This window comes from Mus caroli, unplaced genomic scaffold, assembly GCF_978045245.1.
Source record: "Mus caroli unplaced genomic scaffold, Mus_caroli_1 scaffold_3, whole genome shotgun sequence".
Classification (NCBI taxonomy): Eukaryota; Metazoa; Chordata; class Mammalia; order Rodentia; family Muridae; genus Mus; species Mus caroli.
In genome coordinates this window covers 23,150,221-23,168,731 of record NW_028227258.1, presented here as the reverse complement: position 1 = coordinate 23,168,731, position 18,511 = coordinate 23,150,221, and the positions used below count along the sequence as shown (strand labels likewise).

General features: G+C 41.3%; 1 protein-coding gene across 2 annotated transcripts in view; it reads left to right on the top strand.

The window, feature by feature from the left end:
* Positions 1-18,135, top strand: part of Ppp3ca (protein phosphatase 3 catalytic subunit alpha) — a 266,037-nt gene extending 247,902 nt beyond the window's left edge. The window contains exons 11-14 of one of the 2 annotated variants that reach the window (XM_029475530.2): positions 4,702-4,786; positions 11,357-11,454; positions 14,428-14,457; positions 17,449-18,135. In XM_029475530.2, the coding sequence (XP_029331390.1) occupies positions 4,702-4,786; positions 11,357-11,454; positions 14,428-14,457; positions 17,449-17,645 (410 nt within the window). In that variant the 3' untranslated portion in view covers positions 17,646-18,135. The remainder of the gene's footprint in view (positions 1-4,701; positions 4,787-11,356; positions 11,455-14,427; positions 14,458-17,448) is intronic. The other variant, XM_021157311.3, reaches the window with a different exon arrangement.
* The last annotated feature ends 376 nt before the right edge of the window (positions 18,136-18,511 follow it).

The following is an 18,511-nucleotide window of genomic DNA, read 5'->3' as shown; positions in this document are numbered from 1 at the left end:
CCAATCACAAGTATTTTTTGCTTCCTTGATTTCTGGCAAAGTAGCTTTTATTTACCACTATTCTGTCTGTGACGGTGCCCAGCATTGTTATCTACATATATTCCATTGCTGGAGCCTTTTCAGTTTAGCTTCGCATCCTGCCTCCTCCTCTTCTCACCCAACCTGATGATCCCCCAGTGTATCTAGACTACATCCTTGCTTTATGCCTAGACACAGCCATTTTCTGAGCATTTGTTAGTGGTTGCCACACGCGCATGCACACACATGCACACACACACACACACACACATTTGAAAACTATGGGGAGTGTCCCCTACATCTCACACCCTATTGCCCCTGCTTATGTGCCCTTCCCCAAGATGCATCCAGATCCCCCACAGTTACTTTCAGCTATGTGGTATTACCATTTTGTAACTGCAGTAATGTGCTGCAAAATGTTTAACAACCTTTCCACCAGGGGAAGAGGAGATGGTGGTTTGTATCATTTGCAGGTTTCCACGACATGAGTTATCGCTTGTGGCTGCTTTCAAGGTGCCTCTTTGAGATCTGGAGACTGAGAGCCAAGAGCCCTGTTCACTGTCCTCATGCCAGCTGGCTTCTGTGAGCTCCAGCACACTCTTGCCCCTTCCGCTGTGTTTGCCACGGTCTGTGATAGTGCTTCCCAGGGTCCCTAAGGAGAGACCGTGCCTTCTTCATCCTGGTGGCTGTGAGTGCAGGTGCATGTGATGAGTGAGTGAGTGGGTGATCTGGAGAGTGAGCTGTGTTCCAAACAGCCCCGTTTGGCTTACCTGGGCTTGTAGTAGTAGCAGAAGCTCCTCCATGCTAACTGTGACCTAAGTGACAAGGTCACCACCTCCTACATGGCATGGCAGGTACTCAGTGTGGTTAGAACCTCTTCACCCTGGCACCCCCTAGGCCCCTGAAGTGCTGTTTGCAGCACTGTCCCAGGCTGAAATCCACCCTTTGGGAGGTAGTGGCTTCCTCATCAGGCTGCTTGGCACAGCTACCTTTCCTCAGGAGTCCTGAGGGACCAGGGTGGGCCCACAAAGAGTAGGAAAGACACTGTACAAGGAAATCGTCAGATTGCTCTAATCTGTGTACTGGCTTCCTCACCTTTGAGGAAAACAGTGTGCGGGGTGGCTTGAAACTGGAAATGTTAGAATAATGCCCAGACATATTAAAAAAAAAAAAAAAACTTCGAAAATGAAAAGGGAATCAAGGAAAAAAGTGATAATTATTAAAATAGAAGCATAAAGTGAGATTTAACTTTGAAATTACTATTCTCTTAGCTCATGAAATAATCCTTTACCGTTTGGAACTTCCAAGTTGGAATGGGAGATTATAGTGTTTTCAGTGGAAATTAGCACACACAAAAGATAGTTCATATATCTTCCTTACCTATATAACCATGACATATTACAACCAAGGCAGAGTCATAGCTGAAAGGTTTACTCTATTATATTTGTATGTGGAAAGTAAAAAAAAAAAAAAAAAAAAAAAAGTCTAGAATGCACGCATTTCTGCTAAGTTCTGGATTGAGACAACTGGTGTGCACTGAGAGCGTAATACTAACTCTAAGGTCATGTGCATGGCAGCTGCCCTGCAGTGGATTCCTTCCACCAAGTCTAATGAGAATCCATGATATTCATGGGCACTTACCTGTTTTGATATTTACTATTTTATGAAGTTGCGGTCGTATGATATGAATTTGAGACTTTGAGTAATTAAGAAATATCTAACTTTATCACCAGGAGAAAATGTTTAAAGAAGAATCTCTACAGTTATGATGGTTGGTCATACCAGAACCTTTGAAGCAGAGACAGGAGGAATGTACTGAGCGTTAGACCAGCCTGGGCTACACTGTGAAGCCAGGCTAAGCTAGAGAATAGTGCCGTGTCTGGGGCAGAGAGGATAAAATGTAGTCTTGCTATCTCTCCTTGGAGCTTATTGGTAAACTTATTTGAGTTTTTGAGTAAATATAGTCTAGTTTTATGAAAAGGCTGAAAAGACTTCATGATATTAAAGAATTTCTAAAGAGAATTTTCCATTAAGAAAAGTTCTATACTCATCATTCATTGGGAGATATGCATATGTGATAGAGTATTTATTACATACTGGGTGATAATTCATTTGATAGGGACATGTAATCAGTAGTGTATCAATTGGGACTATCAGAATCGGCCTCTCAAAGTGGAAGCCGAATCCTGAACACTCTTCGGCTGGTCAGCCCCCAGAGAGCTGAGCAGCAGGGTTCTAAGTCATTTATTTTCCTCCTTTCCCCACTTAGAGCCTTCCTTTCCATGGCTCTGGCTATGCTTTTTACAAGTCCTTTATTGGAGGCTTTTTTTTTTCTTTCTGTGAGCTCATTCTTCTATATTTCTCACTTATTTCATTTTGTTTGACCCTTAGTGTTTCTTACAAAGATGTGCACTTTTAGTTCTAGAATTTTAACCACTCCTTGCTACTTTTCATGTTTGCATTTCTAAATATAGTCGTGCACGTTGGAGCACTCTCACGATTTCCGCCCTGTGTGTCAGTGGATTAGTTTCATGATCTGGCCAGATTGGATGCTCTAAGCGCCAGAGTCGCTTCCCTTGCCCAGCACGTCATCCTCTCTGAGAAGATGGGTCAGTAGTGGGTAGGAAATATTAGAACAAATAGGGACTAGCAGTTAGACTGAAATCAGAACCAAAGGAAAGAATTGACAAAGCACGTAAGGAGCTCATCTGCAGAGACCACTTCTATCCCACTTGGGAGGAGGAGGAGGAGGAGGAGGAGGAGGGAATGATGATGAAGATTTTATCAAATGCCCTTTAGTAGTCTCTGTCATTAGTCACCATTGATCTAAACACAGTGATTTCTCTCTCTTTCTTGATCTCTAGAGCAAACTTTGATGTACCAGAAAATCTAAATCACCAATATTATTAGAATCTCAGAATGATGTTTGAGGAAGGCGTGTTCAGCCTCCTTCTCTAGTGTTCAGCCCAAGGAATTCTTAATGACTGGAATCTCATGGCTCTTGGTTACCATGGATTGCACTGGAGAGTAGTTTTCTTCCGAATGCACTTGAACTCACTCCATTCAGTGGCAGGAAGAATAGCTGGAAATAGCAACCTTGCCCATTAATGTGAGGGAGTAATATCCATTATGTGTTCGCCCTAAGAGAGAAAGAAATAGGCAAAATTGCGAGCTGTTTCAGGACAGAGGGGTGGTGGAATGATACCAGCTCCTGGGCTGGAACCCACCTCCTGAGGATACCCATGAATCTATGATGTGAGTAGACATAAGCATCACCTCTGAAGATTAATCACATAGAATAAGCTTCCTTCTGTTTTTACTTAGAATTAAAAAGAAAACAAGCCCAGCTTTTCTACAGCCACTTCAATATCTCCCATGCTATCATGAGTTTTTCTTCCTGAAGAAATGTTAGGGTGAAGGGCAGTTGCTTGGCTGTTAGCAAACAATGAAAATGATTCCCAATTATCTTCAGAAACAAAAGTGTTTTCTTCAAAACGTTTGTTCTTATTACGGGTTAAGAGAATAAAATTATATTTCGCATATCTCTTATTGTGATCTCAGCAAATCTTAGGAGTTCAAGCTGTTCTTTCAAATTAGGAATGCTTCTGATCTTAGCAGGAGTTGGGGGGAGTGTGTGTGTGTGTGTGTGTGTGTGTGTGTGTGTGTGTATAACACCAAAAAAAGGTTATTAACAAGAAAAGTGTTTTTCTGAGTTTTACATTTTGAGAATTAACAAATAGATTTGTTAAAAGTCATACAATATAATAAGAAACTATTTTAAAAGAATATTTAAAAGAAAATACTTATATTAGCATTTATTAAGTAGATTTTTTTTATTCATTTGGAAAATTCTAGAAGTTGTAAAACACACCTGGACAGATCCATGTATTACTTACAAAAAAATGTTAAACCCATTTATGTTATGTATATGAGTGTTTGCCTTTATTTATGTATGTGCACCACATGTGTGGTGGTACCCACAGAATCTACGAGAGGGCATCAGATGCCTTGAGTCTAGAGTTACAGACGGTTGTGAACCAACATGTGGGTGCTGGGAACCAAACCCAGGCCCACTGCAAACAAGTGCTCTTAAGCACTGAGCCATGTCTCCAACACTCAGCCCATGCATAGACTTTTATCATCATCTGTACCTTTGTCTCTTAACAAATTCATCTCAGCTTTCCACCTCTCCCCTCAGAACCCATGTCTGAATGAGTGCATAGGGCTACAAGAAGTGTTTATGAGCAGTAAACAGCACAAATGTTCTTTCAGAAAGTATGGGGTGAGCAGGAACCTTGGTCTTTTAAGTTTGATAAGGATCTTTGAGAGCTTAGTAGGTTCCCAAAGTCATCTCCCACTTGGAGACAAAGAGTAGAAAACACTCACTGACCATCCTCCATCTCAGAAGAGAATTGAAAGTCAGAAACCAGAGGAGAAAGAGAACCTTTCAGTAGTGGTCTCTGCTCTGTGATCTTCCCACCTGGGCTCCACCCCTCGGAATTCACAGCAGTTCCTCTCAGGATCTCAATTGCCCAAAGTACAGATGTTGGGATTCAATTCAAAGGTAGCCAAGAGGCAAGAAAACCAAAGCAAAACATTTCACAACTGTTAACTGGTAGTGTTGCAAAGTAACTGTGAGCAGATGAAACGTCACTAACTGCTGAATTCTGTTTGAAAATACAGGAGCCACGGCCGCAGCCCGGAAGGAAGTCATCAGGAACAAGATCCGAGCAATAGGCAAAATGGCCAGAGTGTTCTCAGTTCTCAGGTGGGCTCATCTCTCCTCCCTTTCTGTTTGGATTATCATTATACATCTCATGGTAGCTGCCCTAACGCTTTCCTCCAATAGTTTACACGTTTTACCCTGCAAGGTTTGTGCTTCTTGCGTTCTTTCTCTTTTTAAATGGAAATTGTCAACTCATCTGCATTTTACTTATCTTTCCATCTACTAAATCATTTCTATGAAGACTGGGTAGGTAAGTGGATTATGGGCCATTTTATCCCCCGGGTTGCTGCTGGATTTAAAACATTTCATAAGGAGAGTGATTGGGATTCCTTCTGGTTTGTGCTCTGGCTCTGGGGGGGTAAGGGGGGGAAGACAGATTTAGAGGGTGCATTTCCCTAGCTTTCGAGGAAAGGAGCATTAACATAAAGCTGTCTGTGTGAGCCCTAATGAATCACTTATGCCATACAAAAGGCATCTTCTGTACTAGTTATCCATGGGAGTTTGTTTGCTTTTCGGGGCCTCATGAATCATCTTATTGATGTTATTAAGCATATGTTTTGAAAACAAAGAGTTGAGGAAAGACACTTCCTGCACCTTACTTTAATTATCTATTCCTAGATAATGTACAGTAACTATGTTTTTCTTCAGAGACCACTTTTAATTATGGTGTAGTTTTTACTTGAGTGTTGTCCATTGTTGGTCATACATATTTATGAGGATAAATAGAAAAGCTTTAGGAGTTATATGACTGCATATTTTTGACAAATGACTGCTGTGATTCATATCTCTCTCTCTTTCCCTGTTCCCCTCCCATACCTCTTCTTTTCTCTCCAGTTGGCTTCCTCCCTTTTTCTCTCCCCACTCTGTCTTCCTCTCTCTCCCTTTCCCTGCAATTAGAAGCTTGAAATTGACCTCAGACATTTTACTCAATCACTCGCTCCTTTATTTATTGAGGCAGGGTATCTTGCTGTACCTGGAGTTCACCCATTGCAGATAGTGGACCTAGCCAGCTTGGCCCATCTCTGCCTCCTCAGTGCTGAGAACTCCATTCTTACTTGCACAGCAAATGTTCCACCACTGAGCTATCTCTCAGCTTTTAGTTCTTCCTCTTCAGGGGGGCTTTGCAAGTTCATTGTTTCTCTGCATGCTATTGCTGCTACCCTTGGTAAAGTCTCTGAGGAGTTACTAAGTGACTTGGTGCTGAAAGTAGGGCCCCGTGAGAAGGATGACAAGCAGCCCCATCCTTTCACAAGGACACTCCAAGTCAGTAGCAACTCCGAGGCAGCTAGAGGCCTAGTGAAAAGTCACACTGAAGGTGGAAAGGAACGGGATCACTCCTGCAACATAGCGAGCAAAGCCCTGAGCCTTGCCAGTCTTCCTTCTTCCTAGACTCTGGGGAATTGCTTATTTCTGCAGGGAGCGAGCAGCATCGAACTGTCAATCTGAGCATGTACCACAAAGAACAATCAAACAGTGTGAGGGCGACTGTGTTACTAATATGGCATTGAATAAGGGCAATGAAGAATGCTGAGAGATGTCATCTAAGCAGATATGCATAGCCTTGAGAAAGTCATCTGAGCAGATATGCAGAGCCTTCGTGAAGAAATGCAGTAAGAGAGTTCACAGCAAAGAAGATAGCAAGTGCAAAGTTGCTTACATAGAAGCAGGTTGACCAATTCTGAAGCCCTCCAGGAAGTCCTGTGTGGTTAAAGAAATGACCTGTAAGGATAAAGAGTTATCTAAAAATGCTTTGTTGAGTGGGTACCTCAGTTATCAACACTTGCACATGTGTTACCCTTATACTCACCAAACTATGCTCTTTGTCTAACAGAGTCACTGGGAGAAATAAAAATACCAAGGGTTTCCATCTAAAAGTACATAGATTAAAAACAAAGAAAATACAGGAGGAGCTGCAATATAGACATAAAGTTTTTTATTTTATTATTTGAGTTCTCAAACCACATAAACATAGAAGAATCCATGCTGAGGATGAAATACAATCCATCTCACATGTCTGGAAGGTTCCTACAGGACCAAGACTGCTGATGTGTAATATGATGCCCCGGTGGATCACTTCAAAACCTAAGGGTGACCTGTAGCTTAAGATGGCACTGGTCAGTAGAAAACAAAAACAAGGTGAATTTTCTTGCAGTTCCATTTTAAAAGCATCTGTAGGCCTTCTGTAAGATACAGGAGTCGAATCCACACAAAAGTAAGTTTGGTAGGCCATGCTGAGCATTCGGTCTAAAGTGGAATACAAGTTAGGCAATTCCCATAGCTGAATTGGAATGGCAGACATCTAAACCATTGTAAGACCGTGAAACATGTGCTGGGTCTGTGAACAGATGTTAAATGTGGCGTCGAACAGAAGGAACCTTTATATTTCCTAGGTGGCTTGCTCTTAATGAGGCTGTCAGTGGAGGAGTAGGTTGGGTGGGTGGATGAGTAGGGCCACAGCAGTTAGGGCATGTAGTGAAGAAATCATGGCATCATCATTCCAAGTCATAAAGATAAGTCATGTGGTCCTAGAAGCAGTGCCAATGGTAGCTATTTGAGGTGCAAGCTTGATGCTCGATGTTATCCTTATATACATTTAACAATAATCCACTTAGCAAGCTTTCTGGGGCTGAAGTGGTTGTACCTTGTAACAGGCGATGTGTATATACATCTGCACTCGGTAGAAAGGCAAAACTAATATCTTACCCAAAACAACAATGTGGGATAGAATGGTTGAAGTAATGCCAGCAGTGTGGTGGTGAATTGCAGGTATGTGAAAAAGCTAAGCAGTAAAAGGCATTAAGATGAACAATTTGGTAAAACCTGAGGCTGGAAATAAAACCTCAAATTTATATCCTCAAGGTCTTGAATACCGGTGTAACGTGTCTAATCTTTCTGTGTATGGCAACGAAGAGTCCTGGAATGATTTCCATGAAATAGAAGGCATGTTCTAACATGTGCTTTAGATATAGATGCTAATAACAGGATTGGCTACTGAGCTAACTTGTTAGTAGAAGGATGTTTAAGAAGCTATGAAGTGATACAAGCCAAAGGCTGAGCAGGCTCTTGGATGAGTCATGCAAAGGAAGGGACAAATACAAGGATGTGAAGACACTACAGTTTTTAAGTCAGGACCCAGCAGATACTGGATGATGATGATACATACTTCTCAGGTAGAGGAATGGGTGTACACCATACACAACACACAAACATGTACCATGGTAGGGCAATCAGTAAACAGTCTTTTAATAGCCCTTGCTAGCCAGGAACGGTAGAACATACTGTTAGTCCCAGCACTCTGGAAGTAAAGGCCATCCTGGTCTATAAAGCAAATTCCAAGATAGCCTACATAGAGAAACCCTGTCTTTAAAAAACAAAAATAATAAAACATAAAAATAAAATATCCCTTGCAGCAGATGTGGAGGCAAGTTGCCTGAGATCTGCCAATCACAAATAGGATCTACAGCCTGCTTCAAAACAAGCTACATGCAGAGGCAACGAGAATAGAAGCCACTGCTCTGTCAGGTTTAGATGAGATGCCAGCCATGGCCCTAATTTGGCTTTGGGTATAGTGATTTTGTATAGTGTTACTGTGAGCTTGGATTTGGCCCAGATCATGGGTAGTAACACTTTGTAAGCCTAGGCCAGCTCGTGGAGTGAGGGACCAGAGTCATTCGGATAGGAGATTTTTAGCACATTTTTCTAGACTGTGTACTCTCTAATACACTCTGATGGTTGTGCACTGGTGAGATCGGCTAGATTCCATTCTTTTCTACAAGAACCTTTACCTGCACAATAAGTGATAAAGAAGAAAGCATATTTTGAGATGACCTATGCGGTCGATAAGGTGCTGTTGTCCAGGAAAGAATGAATATTTCTCCAAAGACCAAGCGTTTATTGGGATGGCTGTAGTGATCGAACCTTTAGAAATTCCATCCTGAAGCTTCAGTCAGAAGCAAAAGTCAAGCGCAGAGGAGGGTGTGAGCAAGGACATAAACGCTGGCCTTGCTGAAAGAGAGTATGCAGTATCTGAGAAAGACACCAGGAAAACTGATGAGTAGTGCCTTCTAATAGAAACACAGCATGAGCCATGTCCATCCTTTCAGGTGTTCCAGAAACCGCCATAAGAGAAACATAGACGCAAATACCCTTGGTTTTCTAACTCAGCATATGATCAATATAAGATTTAGGAGGTGTTTCCAGCCTAATCTCTTATACTCCACTCTTGAAAATTGTACATTATTTGAAAGCATGCCCTTTGACTTATAGACTCCATGTTTCCAGAATTTGAAAGCCGTTGGTAGCTAGGGCTTAGAGAGAGAGGAAAGGCCCATCAAGGGGCTGAGAAGGACACCTCTGTAAGAACAGGATGAATATGATACAAGGAGACCTTTGAGGTGGTCGCACTCAGTGGGAAGTACTGAAGAAAGCAGTTTTCCTGAGAGCTCCACAGAGGATGGGTGGACTTCAGAGTGGAGAGACTCTTGTGTGAAGCAGGAGTGGGAATCAGGACCACCACAAGAAGGAAGAGATGAGGTGAATGAGGGACTTAAATGAAAGAAGGTGGGCAGGCCATTCTGTCAGAGGACTTTTGCATCGTTTATGAGTTAATCCCTGTCACTATAAATGTGACAGAGTAGAGGAGGGAAACTGAAGCCCAGAATAGTGAAAGGCATCCTGACCTCCAGTGTGTGGCTGGGTGATTCTCCTAGCATCAGCTGATTTCAAGGGGTAGGGGGGTTCCAAAATAAAGAAAGGGGCTCAGTACCTTTAGTACAATAATAGAAAATTTAAATATTAAATATTACTTTGTTCACACACACACAAAAAACCACCACCAACAACAACAATACAATAACAAAACCTGTCATCCTGTCGTTAAAATGCTAGCAACTAGGACTGAAGAGATGGCTCAGTGGTTAAGAATACTAACTGCTCTTCCAGAGGTCCTGAGTTCAAATCCCAGCAACCACATGGTGGCTCACAACCATCTGTAATGGAATTTGATGCCGTCTTCTGGTGGGTGTGTCTGAAGATAGTGACAGTGTACTGTCATAGATAAAGTAAATAAATGTAAAATAAAATAAAAATGCTAGCAACCAAATGATTACTGGTCATCATTGGCACCAATTGTCTCTTCATTTTGTTTTAGCAGCCTTGCTTTTAAAATGGGATTGGATGCCAGCATTTATTTGGTATATAGAAATATCTGCCAGTTGTGAGGTTAAAGCCTGACTTTGAATGTGACTCTGAAGGAGAGCTGCATTCATTTTTGTAGAGGTACTTCTGAGTCTTCCAAATCTGCATCATTAGTATTCAGTGCATTTCATTTTTACACGACCTAGTAGTTTGACATGAGAACTGTGAAAAGGTTGAAATTCCCATGTGAATGTAAACAGTGATTAATTGGCTGACTCAGTCCTCATATTCATGAGTAAACTCTGCAGTTAATGAGCTGGGATTAAAAACTGTAGTTCAGGACTGCCATTTCTCCTTCCCATAAATACGTGCAGAGTGTGGTCTGTATACATGGTATTGACTGTAGTACTAGAGTGGTCAAAGTGGAAAGAAAGCCCTGTCCTCAGGAAGCTGGGCCAATAGAGAAGTGCTCATTATAGATGAAAAATAAGCAATAGAACAGGTAAGTCGAGTCATAGCTTGTGGAAAGTGTTATCTGGAGTAACATTAAAATGGAGGACTCAAAGAGTCACTTGATGGCAGAGAGCAGGAGATTCACAGACAGTCCTGAGAAGAGGATGACCGAGGGCCATCCCCTGAAATAAAGTCTACTACATGAAGAACCCTGCTGGCAAGGGTAGTCTAGAGCTGGGTCAAAAGGGAGGTGTGTACATAGAAGAGCTTTTCTTTTGTGGTTCCCATAGTGCTAAAGCTTTCACCTGCACTCTTGGTGGAGAGGGTATTGGATGATTTTGCCTGAAGGAGCAACAGAATTGGCATTAATGTTAAATGTTTGCCTTTTTGTCTGAAAATACCTACGGGCAGAGAGGGAAGACCTGTGAAAGATGAAGCCGAAAGGCCTTATACAAGGTTGTGGTAGAAGACAGTAGTAGCTCGTGGGTACCAGGATGCTCTGGGAGATGATAAATGTTGTAATGTTGATTGGAGTGAATGTTGTACATTCATCATATCACCGCAGGTACTTACGAGGGTTGGGTGTGTGAACTGTTATGAGAAGCACTGAGATAAAGGGTATATTTGGAGGAAGAGGCATCAAGTGGTCCCAGTGAAGTTGCTGTCCTGTACTATCAAGCAGGTCTGTGCGCGTGCTGCTGATCTCTGGGTACACAAGTCTTTGTCACTGGAGATGCACGGCAACAGCTTTGCCTTGTGGTGTGGGTTATAAAGCTAGAGTCACCTTCAGGGTCTTCAGTGTGCAGAAGAGACCATAACTCCACAATTACATAATGTGATTTTAGCACTGAAGTCATTTGTAGAATATTCTCTCTGTATAAATAGATTTTAAAATGTCGTGTTTTAAATAAAACAAGAGATCCACAGAGCCAATATGAGGTAAATATGGGCTCTTACGTGTCTTTTTTTTTTCCCACAAAAGAAAGCAAACCTTAACTTCCACGCCCCCTCTGTGTCTTCCAGAGAAGAGAGTGAGAGTGTTCTGACGCTGAAGGGCCTGACCCCAACTGGCATGCTCCCCAGCGGAGTGCTCTCTGGTGGCAAACAGACTCTGCAAAGCGGTAAGCAGGCCCGGGGATATGACTTGGAGCACGTGGCCAGCTGTGTCAGTGGAGCATTGAGTGTCTTGGTCATTGAAGCTCGCTCTTTGTTTCTGCTCTTCTTGGCTGGAAGAAGGGTTCAACCTCACACATCAGGTTACATTCAGTCATGTCTACCACGAAGGCGCCCTCATTTCACTGCATACACCCTTCTTCTCACTAGCACACGCATCCCTCTCTTCAGTCCTACCTCCAGTGGCCTGCAGCACTCGGAGCACCCTCCCTCAGTTACATCCTAGTAAGTGGTCTGCTTCTTAACATGATTGAGGAAAGGTATACACATATAGTGCATAATTATAGATTTTATTCAAAAGAATATTAAAAGGGTAATATAATTATCCACTTGAACAGAAATGAGACTTACATTAGCTTTTTCTCTGGTTCATCAGAAATATAGAAAGGAAGGATCACAGCTTTATTTTATTAGGTTTTTTTGATGTTGGTTCTTTTTTATTAATAATAGCTTCTCTTTTAAGTAGGCATTTCACTTTCTAGTCATAACTGGCTGCACAAGCACCATCCGGCATCATTTCTGTGATGGTGAGAATTTCTCATGTCCGCAAAGGCTGCCGGTAACACTAAACCATTGAATGTTTGACAGATAATCAATGCTCATGAAAAGATCTTTTAAATTATCCCTAACTTTCAATAAATTTAACTTAAAGACTCACACGTAGCTAGTGTCATCTATGTTAGACAACATAATCAGATATACTGTTTCTTTAGTTGTATTAACTTTTTTATCCATTTTAGTTAATATCACTAATTAAAATATGGCATTCAATATGGAAATTTTTGCTGTTATGTTAGACTTCAACAGAAAAAAATATTTCCAGCAAAAAAAATCCTATAGTATTTTAGTACAATCTCAGCCTCTTGCTTATTTCTCTCCCTGGATCTGTCTCATATTTTCTTTACTATCCCTACTCTCCCATCCCAAAAAGACTCAGGTGTTTTTACCGTAACTCTATTAAGACATTTCTTCCACACAACAGGTAATGGTCAACCTGTGAGCATGACATTGTCAGCTCGTCACACTTTAGTGACAACAATCATAGCCTTTATTTTCAGATGACTTTCCTCTAAAACCACTGTCTATGAGTTGCCCCCCAAAATTCAAAAACAGTTCAGCAAAAGAAAGAAAATCTGGAATAAGGGAGGTAAATCTGCAGTTAGAAATTAATCACTTCATAAAAACAAAAACAAACCAAAAAAATAGATAAAAACTTTTCCATCAAAATGAATATCCTGGGAAATTAGCACAGAGATCATTTATATGAGCCGAATACAACTCTGCCCCACTGATGGAAAGCTACAGTGTCTAATAATCGCAGCATACAACAGAGGCACACACACCTTCAGTGCCTGACCGCAGACTTCCCAAGCTTAGGACACACTAAGCTGTGTGTATTTCTGCCCAGGAGTGCTGGTGTGGTTCCAGAGTTTCAGCTTTGCTTCTAAAGCTAAGGTCTTTAAATGCTTACAGTAGACACGGTCACCTTCAGACGGTCACCTGTGTTTGTAGTTTCACTTAGTCGAGTTCCTTTTAAGTCCATCTGTTTGTGTTATTCATGTGGAATTCACACACACACACACACACACACACACATTGGGTTGAGACTTCATTTGTCCTGAGAATTTGACAACTTGGTATATATTTAAAAACGCTGAGTTGTCTGTTTTCAGGGCTCATAATCTAATCCCCTTCTATTGGCATGAAAGGAGAAGCTGCTCGGAGCTTTGCCATTCAGCTCTTCTCCGTGGTTATGAGGAACCCAGAATGGATTCTTAACTGGCATGCATAGGCAGCCCTTGTTGTAGTTGTAAATCTTAAATTATGAGAGAATGCACATTGAAGCCCTGGGGTAAGATATTGATGATAAACATTTTGAACTTGGGTATAAGTTTAATATTCTGGCATTTAATTAAGGGAACATCTCCTATCTGTAATAACACAGAGAAACCCATAAGCTGTACAGGGAGATGGTAAAGTCTAAGTAGACAGTGGGCTTACTCGACCTCCGAAATTGCCAGTGCAGCACATCCTAAGATGCCTCACTGAGGGACTTCAACCTTGAGACACCCTGTTCCTGAAGGGGCTGATAGAATGATTACAATTCCTGCCATGCCCCCACGTGCAAGACATGCAAGACTTCAGGAACTTTGTTTCTGAAACTAGAATTGCAACAAGGGAAAAAACAAAAAACTTGAACTCAGCTTGCCTGATAAAAGATATCCAGGCCTTATCATTCCCTCCACGGTTCCCTTCTGCTCCCTAGCCGCCTCCTCCTCCTCTTCCTCCTCCTCTTCCTCCTCCTCTTCCTCCTCCTCCTCGAGAAATTGTTTCTCCCCCTAGACAGCCTGATTCATCTCCCTCTAAGTCCATCCCTCAGCCCCCCAAACCCCCACCCATTGCATTTCTATCTCTGGAAACCCCGCCTTTCACTATTCAGTAACAAAGTACAGCACCAGCATCAACAACCCAGCTCAAAGCTCGTCCATCCCATCTCTCTGGCATTTCAACTACGAATCACCAAGCCAAGCATGGATTCTAAAATGCCATAAGAATCAGAACACAATGTAGATTTCCATAGCCCAGTCGTCAATTCAACCCACACAGCAGAAAGCTTCTCTGCGTGTTTCCCTCACTGAATAGTGAGCCAGGACTTCAAGCTATCCATTCATCCCTTTAGGTGTATGCAGGCTGTCTCACTTATGTGGTGTGTGTGTGTGTGTGTGTGTGTGTGCGCGCGCGTGTTTTCCTTTCTCTCTAGTCTTTCTGTCTAGTTGTCTATGCCAAAAGCCAGCACTTAGACAAACATTAGTTACCCCCTACACCCTCAGTTCCTTTGATCGTCACTGACTTGTTCTTTAGAGTTAAGAAATCCTCGACTCATTTTCTCATTCATTTTGCACCCCCTTTCTTCTCTTCAGCTACTGTTGAGGCTATTGAGGCTGATGAAGGTAAATTGGCCAGTCCCCTTTCTGTTGTGCCTGCAACAGACAAGGGCTCTGCTGGGTGTATTCATTTTTTTTATTTTTTTATTTTTTATTTTATTTGCTGTAGCTTGTACAGAGTGTGTGGGTGTTGGGCTAACAGTTGTGGCTCAGTATTAACCAAATTGTTCTTGCTTTAAAGGGGAAAATGTCCTTCTATGGTTTGTTTGTTTGTTTTTTTTCCCTTAAAGCTATGTTTGACTTTGTTATCCAATGAACCTAGTCTAATCACAGACAACTAAAGGATTGTAATTTATATACATCAATTTCTATATATCATGAGTGATGTGGGGTGGGGGTTTTGGCAGCTGCTTTGACAACTGACATGTAAAACAATGTGCTTTGAGCTGAATCACCCCTCCCTCAGATCCAGTAGGACAGAGACGAAAGAATAAAATTAAGTTGATTCTAGACTTCTCAAGCTTGCAACAACAGACTTACGTGCCTGGTAATGCTTGGTTACGGTTCAACATTACTTATGTCTCTAAAAATATTCCAATGTGAGACAGATGTGTAGGGGTAAACTTTTATCCTTATCAATTTTAACCAATTGATATTCGGAAGAAAGTTAGTATTCAAAAAAATATATATTATTAGGAGCAACAAGAGTATCTGTGGCTGTGGAAGTAGCCAATCACAATCAAGCAGACATTTAATTAATCATTCCACCTGTCTGCGCTATGCTAGGTCTCTTGCTAGGAGCTTCAAGGGATATCAAGAATTCTTCATCGCCAAGTGCCTACTAGCACCTCGAAAGAGCAGTACTGCTGACCCATTAGTAGCTAATTTTTAATTGATTGTTGTTTTACTACTCGGTTACCTGAGAGCTACACATGAAAATAGTTTTAATATTATTCATATCACACCCTCTGGAATTTTTTTTTCGAAAGAATAACTTGAAGTTCCCCTTTAAAACAAAATTCTTCAGTTGTATTTTGTTCTTGCAAAATAACTTTACTTTTTTTGTTGTTTTTTTTTTTTTACAAAATTGTGTGCATATACGGCCCTTCCTTTGGTATGATGTAAAAAGTGTCACTTTAGCTTTCCAATTTGCTCATGATTTGGATATGGTAGGGGAAATGACAGTGATGTAAGAGAAAAATACAACTGTTTCCTAAATAGCAGTGAGCAAGCTGCTATTTATGTGGGAATTCTCTATTCCTCTTGGCAACATCTAATCCGCAGTGTGCATACCTGTTGAGAGTTTGGCTGTTTTCTGTGACCCTGTGGCTCTGTGTTGTGCTAAGTATACTCCCAATGTAAATTGCTAACGCCATTGTCTGACCAGCAACTAGAGCAGAGTGCTTCCTTCCTTACAGGGGTAGACAGATGTGATCAGAAATGGAGCCCCAGCCCCAACTAGCCTCTGTTCTACAAGATTTTGCATTCCTGTGCTCTGACCTCATTGGCTTCAAAACCTAGAGCTTCCACTTTTTTTTTCCTTTAAATGAATCAAAGTTTCATAATTTACCATGACAGACGTTTGATTATGAGATGATATTATTTAGAAAAAGAGGAAGGTGTCTGTTAATTCTTGCCCCATAAAATAATTGAGTTAATTCTCTGGGTGGGTGCTCATTAGACAGCTATCGTACGTTTTTCCAGCTTATTATCGAATTACAGAATTATGAAGCTTTGCTTTGGGCCTTGGTCTTTCCCCATCTCCCTGTGTTCTTCCTCTCACACTTGACTAATCACCATTATGCTAACCTTAAAATGCAGAGGGGGAACAATCTGTTTTTCTTTATAATGAGTTTTAAGTAACTGTGTGAATCTTCTAGAGATATCATCCGACTCATGAAGGGCTGCACATTTGTGTATGAGTGGCTGACAACGTGTCGGCTTTAAACTGCTTTACTCTCCACCACCACCGCAAAAAGTGGCAAGGAGACACGTAACTTGAAATTGTCCTTAATAAGTTGTGGAGAGGCAGCCCAACTCAACACTGGTGATTGGCCTCCTGTAGGTGCACCTGGCTCGCACTTCACAGGGAATACAAGCAAACTGATGCCATTGGTTCCCCTTCTGCGTGGTTTATTTTCAGCTCACTGTTGGTGCTCCCACTGAGGAAGGTTTTTTTTTTCTTTCCACAAATACTTCTCATTATCTCTAGAGGAAAACAAAAGAGAAGTCAAGGTTTTAGTTAAAAGTAACAAAACCAATTGGTTCTTCTTCAGCCACCACCTAATGTGGCTCTACTGAGAGTGAGTTTTCCTTGGTGTAGGCACTAATGGGTACCAGATGAACATCAGTTTGACCTGTTCATTGCTAAAGGGCAGAAAGCGCTTCTCTACATAGTCTTAATTTTCGAATTTCTCTTACCTCCTCGCCCACTATACATCTTCCTGTTAAGTGGGAAAACAGCTTATAATCCTCCCCCCACAACAAACATACAATGTTGAGATCTTATCAGCCTGGGGGATGGCAAAGAAATGTCCCTGTCAATTCCTGTTCTAGTTCCTTAGACCTTCTGTTCTAAGACATGGTGAGAGTTAGGAGTAGAGAGGCCTTCCTCTGAATTTGCCATTACTAGCATAGTGGTAGAGTAAGAGTGGGGTGAAGTGTAGTCTATTTAGGTCAGGGTTAATGGGCCATCAAGCCAGTGATGTGGCCAGTATTGCTGGATGCAGAAGCCTGCCTCAGGAACAGTTTTTTCCTTTACTTACCCACTGTGGATTTCTGTGATCTAAACTTTGATGAAGACAAGAGAAATGCTTACATCTTAAACTCTTCAAGAGGACATTTTGGTTGGCAAGAGACATTGGCTGTTTCCAAACCCTTGGTTCCCTCCGGTATGGTAAGGAATCTGTTGTGTTGTCTTCAGGTCCTGTCACGTTGTTCTCCACTAAAGGATTCCCACCCACTCTGAAGTCTCTAACCTCACTTGATGCAGCCGCGGTGCCCTATGGTACGCTCCACCTAACGCTTACTCTCTTTTCTTAATGATTTTCTATTTAGCCATCAAAGGATTTTCACCACAACATAAGATCACTAGCTTCGAGGAGGCCAAGGGCTTAGACCGAATTAACGAGAGGATGCCACCTCGCAGAGACGCCATGCCCTCTGACGCCAACCTTAACTCCATCAACAAGGCTCTCGCCTCAGAGACTAACGGCACGGACAGCAATGGCAGTAATAGCAGCAATATCCAGTGACCACTTCCTGTTCACTTTTTTTTTTTGAGCTGCAGGGCATGATGGGATTGCTGAATCTCAGCAGTTGGATGTTCTTGCCTCTGAAGGTAGCTTGTTTGCTCTGGGGGCCAGGAATTGGATTCAGTTTACACTATCATGAAAAATAAAAATAAAAAAAGAGGGAGAGAGATAATAAACTATATTTTGGTGAGGGTGGTGATTAAACACCTCTTTTGGGTATGCCTTTAAAAAATGCTTCTAGGAAAAAAAAAGTTTTAAAAAGAAAGCTAATGCTAGTCTATACTGCAATGTTAGGGGAATGAACGTGTTTTCCTACTGCACTGGGGACTTTTAGATAGGTTAATGAAAGGCCTTTTATTCTGTTACTGGACACGAAAACTTTGTCTAATTTCTTATACTCTATTGTACGTTTACAGTCGCAGCACTAAAATGGAAGACATCAAACATTTTTAACAGAAAAAAAAGATGTAAAAACTAACTAAGGACTATTTATTGATAATGTTTTGCTACTCCTGTCAGACAATGGCTATAAACTGAATTAGGCAGTCTTAAAAAAAAAAAAAAAAAAAAAAAAAAAGGAAAAAAAAACCTGGAAAAAAAAAAAAGAATGTTGCAAATTTGTTAAAATGCCAAAAAATAAAAAAAAAATTAAAAAAAATCCGACAGTTTAATTTTGTATAGATCATGCTTTACCTCAGGTTCCTTTAGTTTGCTTGAATGCCCTTCTTTCCATAGAACATTATTAATTTGGCAGTGAATACATTTTCTTTAAGTTTTAAAAAACTGGAATAATTATACCCATCTTTTTTGCTGTTTATATTTAGGGGTTTTGTTGATAAATCAAGTCTTGGTTGTGGCTTGCTGAA